Source organism: Lagopus muta, chromosome 5, assembly GCF_023343835.1.
Source record: "Lagopus muta isolate bLagMut1 chromosome 5, bLagMut1 primary, whole genome shotgun sequence".
Classification (NCBI taxonomy): Eukaryota; Metazoa; Chordata; class Aves; order Galliformes; family Phasianidae; genus Lagopus; species Lagopus muta.
Genome location: NC_064437.1, coordinates 26,989,537 through 27,003,795, shown reverse-complemented (window position 1 = coordinate 27,003,795; position 14,259 = coordinate 26,989,537). Strand labels below are relative to the sequence as shown.

At 43.8% G+C, this 14,259-nt stretch overlaps 1 protein-coding gene across 1 annotated transcript in view; it reads left to right on the top strand.

Moving 5' to 3' along the window:
* Positions 1–14,259, top strand: part of NIBAN1 (niban apoptosis regulator 1) — a 60,383-nt gene that overhangs the window by 15,266 nt on the left and 30,858 nt on the right. The window contains exons 2-5 of the mRNA XM_048945842.1: positions 8,661–8,791; positions 10,217–10,348; positions 11,040–11,154; positions 12,496–12,663. Of these exons, the coding sequence (XP_048801799.1) occupies positions 8,661–8,791; positions 10,217–10,348; positions 11,040–11,154; positions 12,496–12,663 (546 nt within the window). The remainder of the gene's footprint in view (positions 1–8,660; positions 8,792–10,216; positions 10,349–11,039; positions 11,155–12,495; positions 12,664–14,259) is intronic.

Sequence of the window (14,259 nt, the reverse complement as noted above, 5' to 3'; positions counted from 1 at the left end):
ATAACTTGCCCAGCTGTTTTTCCAAGCCTGGAAGTTCATGTGGTCCTACTGTACAAACATAGAGCTGGAAGAAGGTGGTTTTGATTTGTTTTTTTCCTTTCAAGACGTGTTGTGTTGTCACAAGCCCTTCTGAATGTAGGAGATGAATGGAGAGGAAATGAGGCAATTTAAAAAAAGAAAAAAGAAAAAAAAAAGGAAGGAGCATTGAAATTATGAGGCGGGTGAACCGAGCAGACGAGGAGACTCAAACGCAGGTTCAGTGAGAGATACAATAGCTGACTATCACTTCTTCCTGGGAAATCTTCTCTGAAGTTGTACAAACAAACAGCGGCACTCAGCACATCGTCTTCTCAGGGATGCTTTCATGAACGCTGAAGAAGCTGAAATGTGTCCAGGCGAGAGAAGAATAATGTATGACACTTGGCAAAGTGTCAAGCGGCCGGACGGTAACCCGTCTGAACTTTCTTCCACCCTATAGAAGTGGGGGTTTAGTGAAGGAAAGAAGACAGCTTGGAGACTCCACCTGGGGGCCGCCTGCCTGCCATGGCCATCCCATCGCAGCAGGCAGCCCCATGTCCGGCTGGGAGCTGCAGGCAGACGCTCAGCGGGGCTCCGGCGTTTCTCTGAGCTATGGCTAAAAATAGGACTCTGAGAAAGAAAATAAATGCTTCTCAACGGTTTGCTGGGACAAAGACTAATTAGGCCTCAAAACTCAGAGCGGCTGTGAGATAAAGGTGTTGCTTTATATTTGTCCTCTGTTATTTTTACATCGAATTCTTCCCAAACATGGTTCTTCTTTTTGGTTGGTTCGTTTTGTTTTTTTTTTTTTTTGTTTGGTTGGTTTGTTTGTTTTTGTTAAATTCCCGTGCTTTGGAAATACTGGGCTCTTGAATATGGTCTTGCTCAATTTTGTGTGAGAGCAGAAAGGGAAAAGGAGGCCACCAGCAGGTCTTCCCATGCGCAGAAGGCTCAGACAGCCTAAGGGCCATCTCTTGTCTTCTGTTTGCTGTTCTCTCTTTTCTTTTCACATCTTTTTGTCTTGTTTTGTCAGCTTCTGCCAATGGATTGTCCCTGGACTGTTTAGCAGGGGCTGCTGGAGCAGCTGCAATGGCTTTGTGAGGGAAGGGAAAGCTTCTTTCACTCCACTGAAGCCAATTCTGTTCCCTCTGCACCCAGTTCAGGGATGGACCTAACCGAGCTGAGCCTGAGGCAGCACAGCTGTGCCGTGAGTAAGGTGTGAGTAAAGAAAACCAGAAGTACTCATTCACACAATGCTTTCTGAAGCATTCCTGGTCTCCTGTGTTCAGCTGAGTACATCAGCACACCTTCCCCTCCTGTGAACCACAGTGGTATTTCTAAACTAACATGGACTGTAAAGCTTGCTGGGAGGCCTTTGTGCATTGCGGAGCTGCAATTTTCCTCTTCTCCCATCTGTAACACTCCGAGAGGGACTGTTGCAGATGTGGTTTGGTGAGCAGGTCTGTGCAATGGTTACACACTTTTGTATTGGACTGCCAGCACTGGCTGCTGCTCTCTTACAGCAGTGGGAAGGAGTCTTTTGTGCGGAATTAAGGATTCAGTGAATTGCTGTACTTTTGATGGAGGATATTGTCTTCCTCAGAGAAGCAGAGAAGGGTTTCTTTGTAAACGGGGTGACTTCTATTGCATGGAACACGTTCTATAGAATACTTGGAAGTTTTTCTTTCAAATCATGAATACAGTATCTTTCATAGCATCTTTTTTTTTTTTTTTTTTAAAATCAATTTCTTTCTAAAGATTTAGCAACTGTATTTAAGAGCTTTACTTTTCTAAACAGGAGAATGAACTATCAGCAAGGAGAACTGGTCTGGTTTCCCTTAGCTGAGGCACAGATTCATCAGACATTGGGAAATATCTCTTGGAAATGCCATAACTGAGAAGCATTTATTTGTCTGCTGATTCATTTTCTGGCAGAAAACCATTGAGCCACATTAGCCACTGTTCTGCAGCATTGGGTGTGCTTGTGGATATATGATATGATGAAAATACCTTTTGCAGTATGTCTTCTGGGATACTGAAGCTTCGCCTCACACTGCAGTGCTGTGTAACCATGTTTTTGTCTTGCACACGAACAAAATTCCTGAAGTTGCATCTTTACTGCCATCACTATCAGTAGTGTCATATATATTTTCAGTTTGTTCTTTTTAGTAAAGATAGAAGAACCTGTACATTGGTTCTTGGTTTCCACAAGAAGTTCTTCTTGTCCATGACAGCCTGTGTTGTCAGCTGGTGGGGATGACCACTTCTCTCTGTTGCTGGGTGAGATGCACGTCTGTTACATTTCCCCTCTCAGCTTGATAAAGTTTGTAGTGCGACTGTCCGTGTGGTTTTGACTCAAAGTGATTTCCTGTGAAGCTCTACCAGAGATCCAATTTTAAAAACAACTGTTTACTGAGAAAGCAGCATGTCAAAAGACAGCAAGAGGAGGGTGCTCGAGAGGCTGCAACAGAAGGACTCCTGCAGCTCCTGAATTGGAGATGGGAACACTGGGCTGTGGTGCTGCAGAAGCCATCCAAACATAAATGTCTGTACTTTGAGGCCAGTGTTTAATTTAGGTCAGAGATGAATCCTGAAATGTTTTTTACATTTTTTTTGCACATAGAATAAGCTGAGACATTGTCCTTTGCAGTCCATGATGTTTGTTCATTTTCAGCATATGTGGAAGTAAAGGAGAATAAAACATCTTGCAATTCTGTGAGGAGAATAGCAAGGAGAGGGGAACTATTGCTACTTAACTGCTATTGAAGAAATATGTAGTGATTTGAGGGTGATTATTTCTGTTGTCTGTTCCTTCACCACGAGCATCTTTACTTTATCTGGCAGATGGCTGGGCAGTGAAGTAACTGCAATGCCTGTCACACGGAGGGAGGGAAAGGGATCACATCATCCTGATTTAAAGGGTGATGCAGTACTGGCTTGTGTTTTCAGAAAGCTGTTTAAATGTCATGGTACTTGTACCAGAATGTTTCCTAGGGACGTGTAATGCACTGCTGAGGTCTGGACTGGAGAAAGCTGCTCAAGACATGATTGATGTCCTCTTAAGGGTTAAGCCTGTAGCTTGTACAGGTTAAAAAATACTTCAGACAAAAAAAAAAAAAGCACCACAGAAAAAAGGCTTTGAAACCACCAACCTTCACCAGATTAGTTTAGTTCAAAGCATATTTGAGGTTCTTGTGGCCCCCAGGAGCTAGTTTGGGTTCATACGTTTTGTTAAGTGCCCTGCTGGTGCTGCGAAATAAGCCTATAAATACAGGACCATCAGACCTCATTCGTGTTGAATTTGACCACGTGTTGTGTTTTTTTAGGAGGAACATCTCTGCTTCTAACCCCACTCCCAGCAAAGGATAGATTTCAACAGCTTCAGTGATAAGCTCCTCTGACACAGCGTTAATCAAATCTTGGCTCGTGTCTGCTTTGTTTCTGACAGATTACCCACAGGCCTTGGCCTTTATGTAACTCATGATAATTATGTTTTTCTTAAATCTGACAGAGGTGCAAAGGCACTTTGTGAAATGTTATTTCTGCCCTAAAGAGTGACTTGGTGCTAGGGTGTTGCAGAGCTCCTGGTTCAACACAGCTCTCGCAGGTCAGGAGTCCTGGAGGAGCCAATATCCTTTGTCCCGTGTGTCTCGCCACAATAGCCTCTTGTTTTAGTACTGAAGATTGATGCTAAAATCAACTTCCCTGGGCACCTCTACCTTACAGCAGCTGCCCTTGTAAGAAATACACTTGTAACATGCAATGGAGAGACTCAGATGCTTCTTGGGAGAGGTGGGAGGTGTGACATCAAAACAACACGATGGTAATGAAAGTAACCTCCAGAGAGTTTCAGGTATTTGTAGACATCTGTGACTCTACCAAAGATGGGCTGTTAGTATAGTGGTGGTTTTAGCTGTAGATCAAAGGCGTGGTAATCCTGTCCATGAATTTTCTGGGAATAACTTTCTTCATCTTGGTCTGGGAGGGAGGAATGGAGCATGTCTGTAGGAATGAGCCTCTGAGCAGGACACAGGAGGTTATCTGTGTGTAAGCAGGGTTACTGCTCTATAACTTGCTCTGTATTTTTTGCTAATGAGATGGTGTTTAGGAAGAGCAGAATCACAGTTAAATCACAGGCTTCTCATGCCATTAGCTGAACAAAACCTTTTTGTAAAGCCACCAGGCCTGAGTCACTTGGCCATGTCTCTGAGGTATGAAATACTCATGAAGTTGCATGAGAAGACTCTTACAGGTGTATAAGCCTATTGAAATCTATGCAACTCAGTATAAAATCCTGCTGTATGTTACAGAGCACTCAGTTAAAAGCCAAGTACTCGAGTAAAATAGTAGAAAGGGAGAGCTGTGAGCCTGAATTTTTGTTATTTTTGGCTCCTCCTTTGCCATGGATCAGATCTGTGCGCGCTTGCACGCTTGTTTGCTTAGCCTGCCCAGAGAGAGGAGCTCCGGTTTTGGTGGAGCACAGCTTCCACACCCATAACCTCAATGGACAGAGTGGCGAAGAAATCTGTTTTTTAAAGAGCACCATATTGACTTGAACATCTTCCTACAGAAAACATGGGCTAAGCACACAAGGAGTTGAGGATAAGATGATGATCTGATGTATTATTACATCCTATGACTTTAGTTTTGGATGGCTAAGTGGAATGTTACCCTTGCAGTTCAGCATCTGCATTCCAGATGGGTCACTGAGGGAGAGGTACGCACACAGGTTTGCTTGCGGCGTTGTGAGTTTTTAATAAGAGTAGTCTCCATCAGCACAAAACAAGACTGAGAGTAAATAATGGCTTTCTGTATTTTATCGGGCACAAGCAGCTCATTTAGCGTGTCTGCACAGAGGACACTCCATTGGGCAGCTTCTTGTTTTGCCTGTGCAAGCAAGAGAGGTGGTTCACCCAAAGCAGAACTCAGGATTTGCAGACATCAGGAGTGTCTGCCATCTCATTTCTTCATAACAGGTATTAAGGCATCATGAACAATCAGAATACTGCTTCTGTAAATTAAGACCAAACCAAGCTATGCTTTCAGCAGCAGAGTATTGTGTGTTGCCTCCCTTTACATGCAGGATGAAGCCCGGGAGCATATGCTTGCTGCAGTTTCTTGGTGTTGCCATGAGTGCTATACAAGAAGAACCATAGAAAAGAGGGAATCACGGATAATGCTCACTGCATTACTATGTATCCCTGAGTGCTGGAAGGTGATAACTGTTTGAGGGTTTGATGATCACTTCCATGGATTTTCTGTTTCTCAGATGTATTTAATAGGTGATGGTGAACATGGTATTGCAGGGCCACAGAAGCAGAGGCTGTTTCTCCCTCCTCACAGCAAGCATCCAGCACATTTCAGAGCTGCCAAGACTGAAATCCAGCTTTGCCAAGTGAAAGCATCAAGTAAAGGCTCAAGTAAAGCATCACAAGCTTGAGACATTATCTCAGTCGAAGTTTGCGTTTATCTTGGATTTGAGATGGAATTGTCCCATGAGGTGAAGTCTGAAGTTATTTTCTTAGCTCATTTCACTGCTATCCTGGAGGGCTAGAAGACTGTATGTTGTTGGTCTTTTTTAATTTGCATATGTGTAAATGTATGTATGGTTAGCAGCTTTCTTCTGAACTCTCTGAGTACTGTTAAGTTACAGTGGGCAGAGTGTACAGCCTGCGCTGCACTCCGAGCTGGTGAGCGTGGGTACATCGCACTGAGCTTTGGGTATTTCCTCCTGGCAGCCTTCCTCCAGGGCTCATGAAGAAGCACAAGGACAATGTCCCCATTCACAGCCCCATCCAAAATGCCCTTTGTTCCCTGCTCTGTCTCAGCACTTCACACTTGCTTGATTGAAGTGCTGGCATTCACCACGTATAATGCTTATTGTTTCTCTTAGGTTTTATTTTGTCTAGGGTTTGCTTTTAATAAAGGAAATAAACTGAGGCTTTTTGCAGTTCGTGTCCCTGGGGATACTAAGTATATATTCCAGAGGGCTTCGGTGCTGTAAGAAGATAAATCCCTCGGCTCTCCAAAGAGATCCAGATCATTTGTGGTGGTATTTCTTAGGGCCCCGTTTGCACACTGCTGAGTGTGAGTGGTTGTGCTGTGAGGAGGAGAGGTGCTGGCCAGGGGCTGAGGGGCAGCGATGGCAAGTCCTCCCCTCTGCCACTCCTTGACTGTAAGTGGCTCAATGTGGTGAGCAGCTCCTGTAGGCCCGTGGAGGTGGTCTTGTTTCCAGTGGGGCAGCTGGCAGGTGCCTCCTGTGGCTTAGTGCAATGACATTCATTTTGCCCTTAGAACACACGTCGTAACTTGGGCTAAACTTTTGGGATCAGGTGCATGCAGGATTCTGTAAAACAGGAGATGCAGCATGAAGCATTAGGAAAGCTTATTTTGTATTCCAGGTCCTCAGCAAAGGGCAAACATCTGCATGTGCAGACCCTTGGACAAAAATCCTTCTACCTCCATCACTCCTCTGTTTCTCCTGGTTGTAATTTTGGTTGCGTGCAGGTTTCTGCTGGAGATGGTCATATATCATGCAGTCCTTCTGCTACCACATTTACACAGGCTGAAGCTGCGCTGTTGCCAGACCAACCAAGAGGGAAAGCTGGCTTTGCTTCATATAAACAGCTCTGACTGAGAGAGCCATACTAAATTTGGAAAAGAATTAGGGGAACTCATTTTTGAACTGCCCTGGAGTATTCTATCTCGAGTTGCCCCATGTTATCATTTCATGGGAAGTTTCTATTACTCATTGCTGTTCCCATCATGTTTATTTTCCGATAGAGTATTTTTATCTTCTGCAAACCAAAATCTTTAAGAGATCCATCAGCAAACAATGCCCCAAAGCTCTGCTGCTCCCCCCGCCCACAGCTCCTGCTGCTCCCAGTGCTGCAGCCTCGGGTCCTCCTGCAGTTCATATGGCATTCACATCCCCATCAAAAAAACTTTCCTCCTCACTGAAAAATTAGTGCCAAGGCTGGAACAAACAGCATGAAACATTTGCTCTTTGATTTGTTACTTTGATTGATGGTAGTCTGCATGGAAGAGTTGCATTAAGGCCACAAATTTTACTATATGTATCGTGAATGGCACAGTTCCCTTTTGGGTTGTGATATTTGAAGCTGATCTAAGAAATGTTTATGCTGAGGAATCGCCCTTCTGAGCCAGTTTAGCCTAACTGAAGGACTTTGCCAAAACTACAGGTATTTCCTTTGATTGTTGGCTGTTATTCTAGCACCAGAACTTTTTCCTTGTCCCATTTCCTCTGCAGGTTTTTACTGCAGGATGCAGGCAGCAGCCGCTTGCAGAGGCAAATGAGGTCCAGCATCCCCAGCCCACAGTGGCAGACTGCTACAAGACAGGGGAATGAAATCCCTGTGGTGGCAAGCAGGGACAGCCCTGCCAGAGGCCTGAGCAGAAAACTCCACTGGGGCTGGGGCCAGCAGCATCCTTCTGCAAGCTGTGTCTGTCCACTTCCAGAAGAAAAAGCTTTGACTCATTTGGAGAAGCTGGTGCCTCTGCCTGGAGCAATATAATCTGCAGGCAAGGATTCTGTGCTTTGGTAACACCAGTGTCCTGCTATTATCCTGTAATCAGTAGAAATATGATCACTCGAAACTGGAGGATTGGAGTCCATGCTGGTGACTTGGTCTGTCCCACAGGTCAGTCTGTGGGGCGGAACAGGGTCAGGGTGTGGCTTCAGGTTGATGTGAAGGCAGCAGACCTGCAGATGCTGGAGGGTGAGGCTCCAGCCCATCTCTGAGCTGCTGTGCTGGTGTACCTGGAACACCTGTGCTGTCACCAAGCTGAGAGATGCAGCTGTCTGACTCGCCAGGAGACTTTTATTTTTGTGTGAACAACGACATTTCTGCTCCTCCAGAAATCTCGGTCATAGTCCAGGTTCTGGTTTTTGTGTTGCTGCTCACTCTTTGGTTTGCATACGAACACATGGCTTTAACTTCTTGCTTTGCTTCCCTGTTTGCAAAGCATTATTATTTCTTTGCTAGGGTTAATGTGTTAATTACTTGTAAATTGCTGTAAGATTCCCAGAAATGAGACCCTCAGATGTGTTTATTGCTGTTATTGCTACTGATGAGATCTCGATCATAACAAGACAATACAAGATGAGCATTCCACGCAGTGGGGCTAAATGTCTGTTTACAGTAAAACAAAGAAGGGACTTCTGTACCCAAGCCTAGAAAACATCATTTGCAAGAGTTTTGAGTCAGCTTTATAATCTGATTATGTGATAAAATTGGCTAGCGTGTCTAAACACTATCCAGTATGTAAACACTACCCACTACCACTTGTGATTATGTTTCTCTGAGAAGCTTATCAGCTTGCAGGCGTTCACTGCTCCATGGCAGTATGTCTGTGGGAGAGTCAAAGATGCCTGTTTTTAAAGTAATGTACTTGGGATGTGTTTTGCCCATTTCAGTCACTTCTGGAATGAGCAAAATCTGTACTTGTGGTATCTCAGCAGCTGAATGCATCCATGAGGGTTCCCTGACCTGCTAGGCAGCAGGTGGCCGTAGGTGCAGTTGGGCAATATTTTGAGTTGGTGGTAAAAACTGTTTTGGTTCTGCGTTACAGCTTCTGAGTTAGTGTATATTGAATATAATTCATCTTTATTTCTCCTTCAGGAAAAACAGAGGCTATCATCAAAAACTTCAGCCCACACTACAAACGCCAGTACGCCGTGGCTTTCTGCAAGCACGTGCAGGATGAGCTGGAGCAGCACCGCAATTCCCAGTCCCAGTTCCTGAAAACCAGGGTAGGAGGACACGTAAGCCTGGCCCCAGCCTGAAGCTGCCTACAGCTTTGCTCTCCTTCGTGAAATAATTCATGTGAAAACTATTTAAATAAGCCATTTAGTAGTTGTAATATATGAAAAACATGAACTGGAAGTGTATCAGCTACCAGCTGGACTTGGTTTTCTTGTTTTTTTCCAGAGTTGAATCCCCTTAAGTAAAGTTGATGGGCAATACAGATACTCAGAGCTTCTAAAAATCAAGCCTGAAATACTTACAAAGTTTCTTAGACATTTCCATATATAAAGCCACAGAGTTTTAATGCTTTAATATAATGAAAATTATTTGGGGAGGGACTTTTTATGAGGGCATGTCTATTACAGGATGAGGGGAAATGGCTTTAACTGGAAGAAGGTACATTTAGACTAGATGTTAGGAAGAAATTCTTTACTGTGAGGACGGTGAGACCCTGGAACAGGTTGCCCAGGGAGGTTGTGGAAGCCCTCTCCCTGGAGGCATTCAGGGCCAGGCTGGATGGGGTTGTGAGCAACCTGGTGGGAAGTATTTCTATAAGCAGGGGCTTGGAACTAGAAGATCTCAAAGGTCTCTTGCAACCCAAGCCTTTCTGTGATTCTATGATGATTCCATGCAAATACAAGTCTAATTTTTGACTGTGTTAAAAATCATGGATTTCTGATGCTCTTGAAATGCAGAGAAAAGCAGTGAGGTTGGGTGCAGAAGGTGGCATAAGAGGAAAGCAGCATCTTTCAAAGAAATGCATGCTAGTTATAAGATCACATGTGCAAAAGCGTTACAAAGAAGTGTGAAATAATCCACTGTTTCATAATAAATAATGCTATAAATAATGCTGCACCAACAAAATATTTTTTGTACATAGTGGAAAGTAAGAGATAATGAACTATAAGCTATCTTATATTCAGCACATCAACTGAAAGATCACAGAATCACAGAACCATAGGGGTTGGAAGGGACTTCTGGAGATGATCAAGTTCAACCCCTCTGATAAAGGAGGCTCCTTACAGTAGGTTGCACAGGAAAGCATCCAGATGGGTTTTGAATATCTCCTGGGAACGAAACTCCACCAACTCTTTGGGCAGCCTGTTCCAGTCACCTTCATGGTAAAGAAGTTCTTTCTCATGTTCTTATGGAACTTCCTGTGTTCCAGGTTGTGCCCATTTCCCCTTCTGAATTTCTCTGCCTCAGAAATCTGGAAGTGGTGTTAAAAGGCAGAGCTTCTCTGCTTCCTCTTCACCGCGAGATGCAAGAATTTGGTTACTTCTGTAAGATCTGTCTGATTCAAACAGATGTGTATTGCTTCCAGTTGTGTTTGAAGGCTCAAAAACCCTCATAGCAATCTTACAGAAATGTAGAAATAAAATTTCAAAATGACCCAGAATCCTTTCAAATCTAGAAAATTTTCTTTGTAGCCCAAGTCAGAAGCTGGGACTGTCTTATATGAAACAGAGGTGTTGCATTTTGCTGAGGATGTGAAGAAGTGGAAGGACAGATATGTTGTTATCAAAAATGACTACACTGTGGATTGCTTTGAGACCAAAGAGGTAAATGTTTCTTCCTGTTATGTTCTTCAACGCTCCCCAAGAGACTGAGATCTGAGGAATTTGTTGCTGTAAGTGCCTTTCTTCTAGCAATAGATGAAATGTCCCAGAAAGGCTGCTCCAGCCTTGCAGCCTTGGCTGGAAACTTCACAGGGATGCCTGGGGGTCTGCTGAAGTACCTTTTATTGGCCACAGACATTTGCAAAACATAGCAAATCACTTAGACAGCACTTTGAACCTTTGCATATCACAGAAGGCTTCTTTTTTGTATGTGATTATAATACATCAACTGGTTTCTACTGTTGAGTTTTAAATAGAAATTTTTATGTTGCATCAGTCAGGCTACAGTGAAGACTTCTGTTTGGCAGCTGCTGTGGTCAAACGAGTCCTGGCTGACAAATCAAACAAGTGTAGCTTAGCAGAAAATCCAATCCTTTCCTCTTCCCTTCTGTCCCTGACTCTTCACTGGGGTTGATGAGCTTTGAAAGATCTTTTCTAAATACGTTTTTTACTTAAAAATGTTTTAGACTTGACATGTCCAGTGAGTATATCTCAAATTCAGCCTGACGAAAACCTTTTCATTTGAGAAATGCGTGCATTAGCTTTGTAAATGTTTATGCTTTGTAAATGAGTAGTTTATGCTTTCTCTGTCCTTAAATCTCAATTTTTGACTCCCTCTATCGTGATTTTCCAGGCCTACCAGAAAGGACTCAGCCCTAAACATCATATTGTTCCTGCAGGAGGCAAAGTACTGACTTTAGAAGAAGATTACAATTTGCTGTCTGATAAACATTTTCCAGATCCTGTTGGTAAGCCTTTGTGAAAGTTAAACTGCCAAACCTCAGGCTCTTTTCCTTACAGAAGCTACATCTGGGCAGACTTCGAGGTTAGGCTTTAAAGTAAGCTCACAGAAGACGCAAACAGCATGTTTCCTAAGTCAAAACTTAATCCCAGAGTAGACACACACAAAAGGTGTCGTGAACTGAAATGTTCAGAGAAATTCTGGCTCTTTATTTTTCCAGTATCCCTACACAAACCCTTTGGAATCTGTGCAGAAGTGAAGCAGGAACTACACCACTATTGTTCCCAGCTTTGTTAATATTTCTGGTTTATTTGTTTCCATTTTTGGGTACCAGCTGCCTGTGTTGATGCATCCCACAGAGACGACAGGAAGGTTGCTGTTGCTGGATTTGTTGTTTCTGCAGCAGGAGTTGCAGGGTTTCTCCCTGTCCCCTCCCCAGTCCCTGAAGACGGAGAAAGTTCAGGGGCTTAATCTCTACATGGTGTAGAGTCAAGTTTGAAAAAGGATGAGAGCAATGAGAAGTTATCTTTTTTGTGGGGGGCTTTTTTGTGTGTTTTTTGAAGTCCTGTCTCATATTACTTAAAAGTTAGGACTGCTGGGAAGTGTCCCTCATTTCCCTTTTCCCAAGACAGTACTGATGGTGTAGGATGGTCAGAGGCTGGCATGTGGCTGCAGAGCTTGGAGGTGTCCTCTGTCACCTCAGCTCCAGAGTTGAGGATGAGCAATGTGGAGCATCCTAGGGCCACTTCAGGCTTCCCATGGCTCACCCTCTGCAAAGATTGGCTCAGTTACTCTTTTTCAGCCTTTCTGCCCTTTTGTGCAGAACACTCACCAAGATGAAACTCTTCTGTGTCTGGATGCACAGCACTGAGAAAAGATTGATGTTGTACAGTATCCCCTGTATGCAATGATTTGGGTCAGGCTGCAGCTACAGATCATCATCATAGAATCCTCAGTGTCAGAAGGGACCTTTAAAGGTCCATACTTTGTGATTTCTTTGCTTCATCACTTGCTTGAAGTGACAGTTTGTAAGGCTGTGATGCAGTTCTGTGTGAAAATCTTGGGCAAAGGGAAATCACTGCTGTTCCTTCATGATTTAATGCAGTTTGTTTCTGCATGGAAGACCATATGCCCCTTTGTGGTCTCTATGTGGGAGAGACCAGAGTTGTCTGGTAATTTACTCATTTGCCATGGAAATGAGTTACAATCCAATAGAATATTTCTATTATATTGCCAAAAGTATGTGATTTACGTCTGCCTTGAATACAAAACAAGAGGCCATAGAAGAGAAAAAGATCCAACCCTCCCCAAATTCAGCAAATTTTAAGTTGGGATGTGTTCTGTGTAGGGTTGAGTGAGAAGGAGACTGCTCAAGCCTTCGTTCAGCTGCCAAGGGAGTTCCCAGTGTATCTCTGGCAGCCGTTTGCCCGACACAGCTACTACTGCTTCCAGGAGCCAGAAGCCCAGAGGCAGTTCAGTGCAGTGCTGAGTGACTGTGTGAGACACTCCAACTACGGTGAGTGCAAAAAGGAATTCTTCCTGCACCTTATCTACCCTGGGAGAGATTTAAATAGCTGTTACAGTAAAAAAAAAAAAAAAGAAAAAGAAAAAAAAAACTGTGAAAATGTATGAAAGATGTTCAGTTTTCAGTGCCTTGAGAAATGAATTAACATACACTTTTTCTAGCTTTGCCAGGAGCTGAGTTAGGTTGGGTTTGAGCTGCACTGCAGGAAACTCAAATGGAAGACATGGGAATTGCTTTGAAAGCGACATTCCCCTTGCTGTCAGTTCGTGCAAAACCAGTATCTTGGTGCAAAATCACAGGAGACGCTTAGTAAACATGGTATGTTAAATTCTCACTTGTGTTTGCAAGCTTGACAAGTGTGGCACAGGTCTCCTGGACTGCGTCTGTAAAATGATGAGAGAATGTGGACTCTCAGTGCATTTTGTGATGTCTTAAATACACCATCGCTGATGAAACACTTTCTGGTTCTGTTGGGTGCTGAGATGACAGTTCAGGCCTTCAGCCATGGCAGAGCCTTGTGAGAGAGATGTGAGTTGTGTGTAAGGCATGGTGTACGTTGCTTTGCACAAAAAATTGTTTTAAATCTCACTTTCTGGGTACATTGGGCTAGAAGTTTTCTAGGCATTGTCTGAAGCAAAGCAACTTGTGACTTGCTGGGATTATAAAAGTAACATTGTTCCTGTTGAACTGGAAAAGCATTTGTGAGCTGGAACCTTCAAAAAAAGAAATACTTTTCTGTTCTTCAGATTATTGGTTTAATGTGATTTTCCTTGTTTTTCTTCAAGCTGACCTATTGGTGTCCAGATTCCTACATGCCTGTAGTGTTGGTTTCGAGTCCCATCTGCTCTGCTGCCTTTGGTTGCAGATAAAAACACAGGAATGTCTCCAACAATTTCATCTACTTAGGCCTGAAAGCCCATGCTTGTAGATAATTGAATTGAGAGTACAATGTGTGACGGGTCTGTTTTGCTTACAGCAGTTGCTCCCTGTGTTGTTTTTAGCCATGACTTTAGTTTCCTGGTCATCAGCTTCACCCTATTACCCTCAGACAGTTGTCTCATGCTGTCCTCCCTGGATTCTTAATTTCTTCTCATCTCCGCTGCCAACGATATCTCCAGTCCTCTTTAAGACTGCATTCCCATGATGAAAACACACATTACTGTACTTTGAGGCAGTCCCCTAGGATGCTGAGTACTTTGCACGGTGCTCTGTGGTGGGTGATGGCAGGCACTGCCTCTGCAGGACATGCAGGACTCCCAGTCCCTGCACTCAGCAGGTGGTGTATGCTTCCCTGGCATGCTCTGGGCCCCCTTTGCTGTGCTCATGCTGAAGCTGGAGAGCCACAGCAAGCCTTTCCAGCACTGCCAGCCTTGTACAAACCAGGCAGAGCAACTCCAATGCAAATCTGTGTAGGTGTGGGGAAACTGAGGGCTAAAACGATGTGGTAACGCTACGAAACATGGCGACTATACAGACTATTTCAGGAGTAGATTAGCATAGGCATCAGTCTAGAAGGAGCACACCTTCATCTGGCACTTCCAAATAGTTCAAGTCTGTAGTCTCAATAAATACTCCCTGCATAGCTGG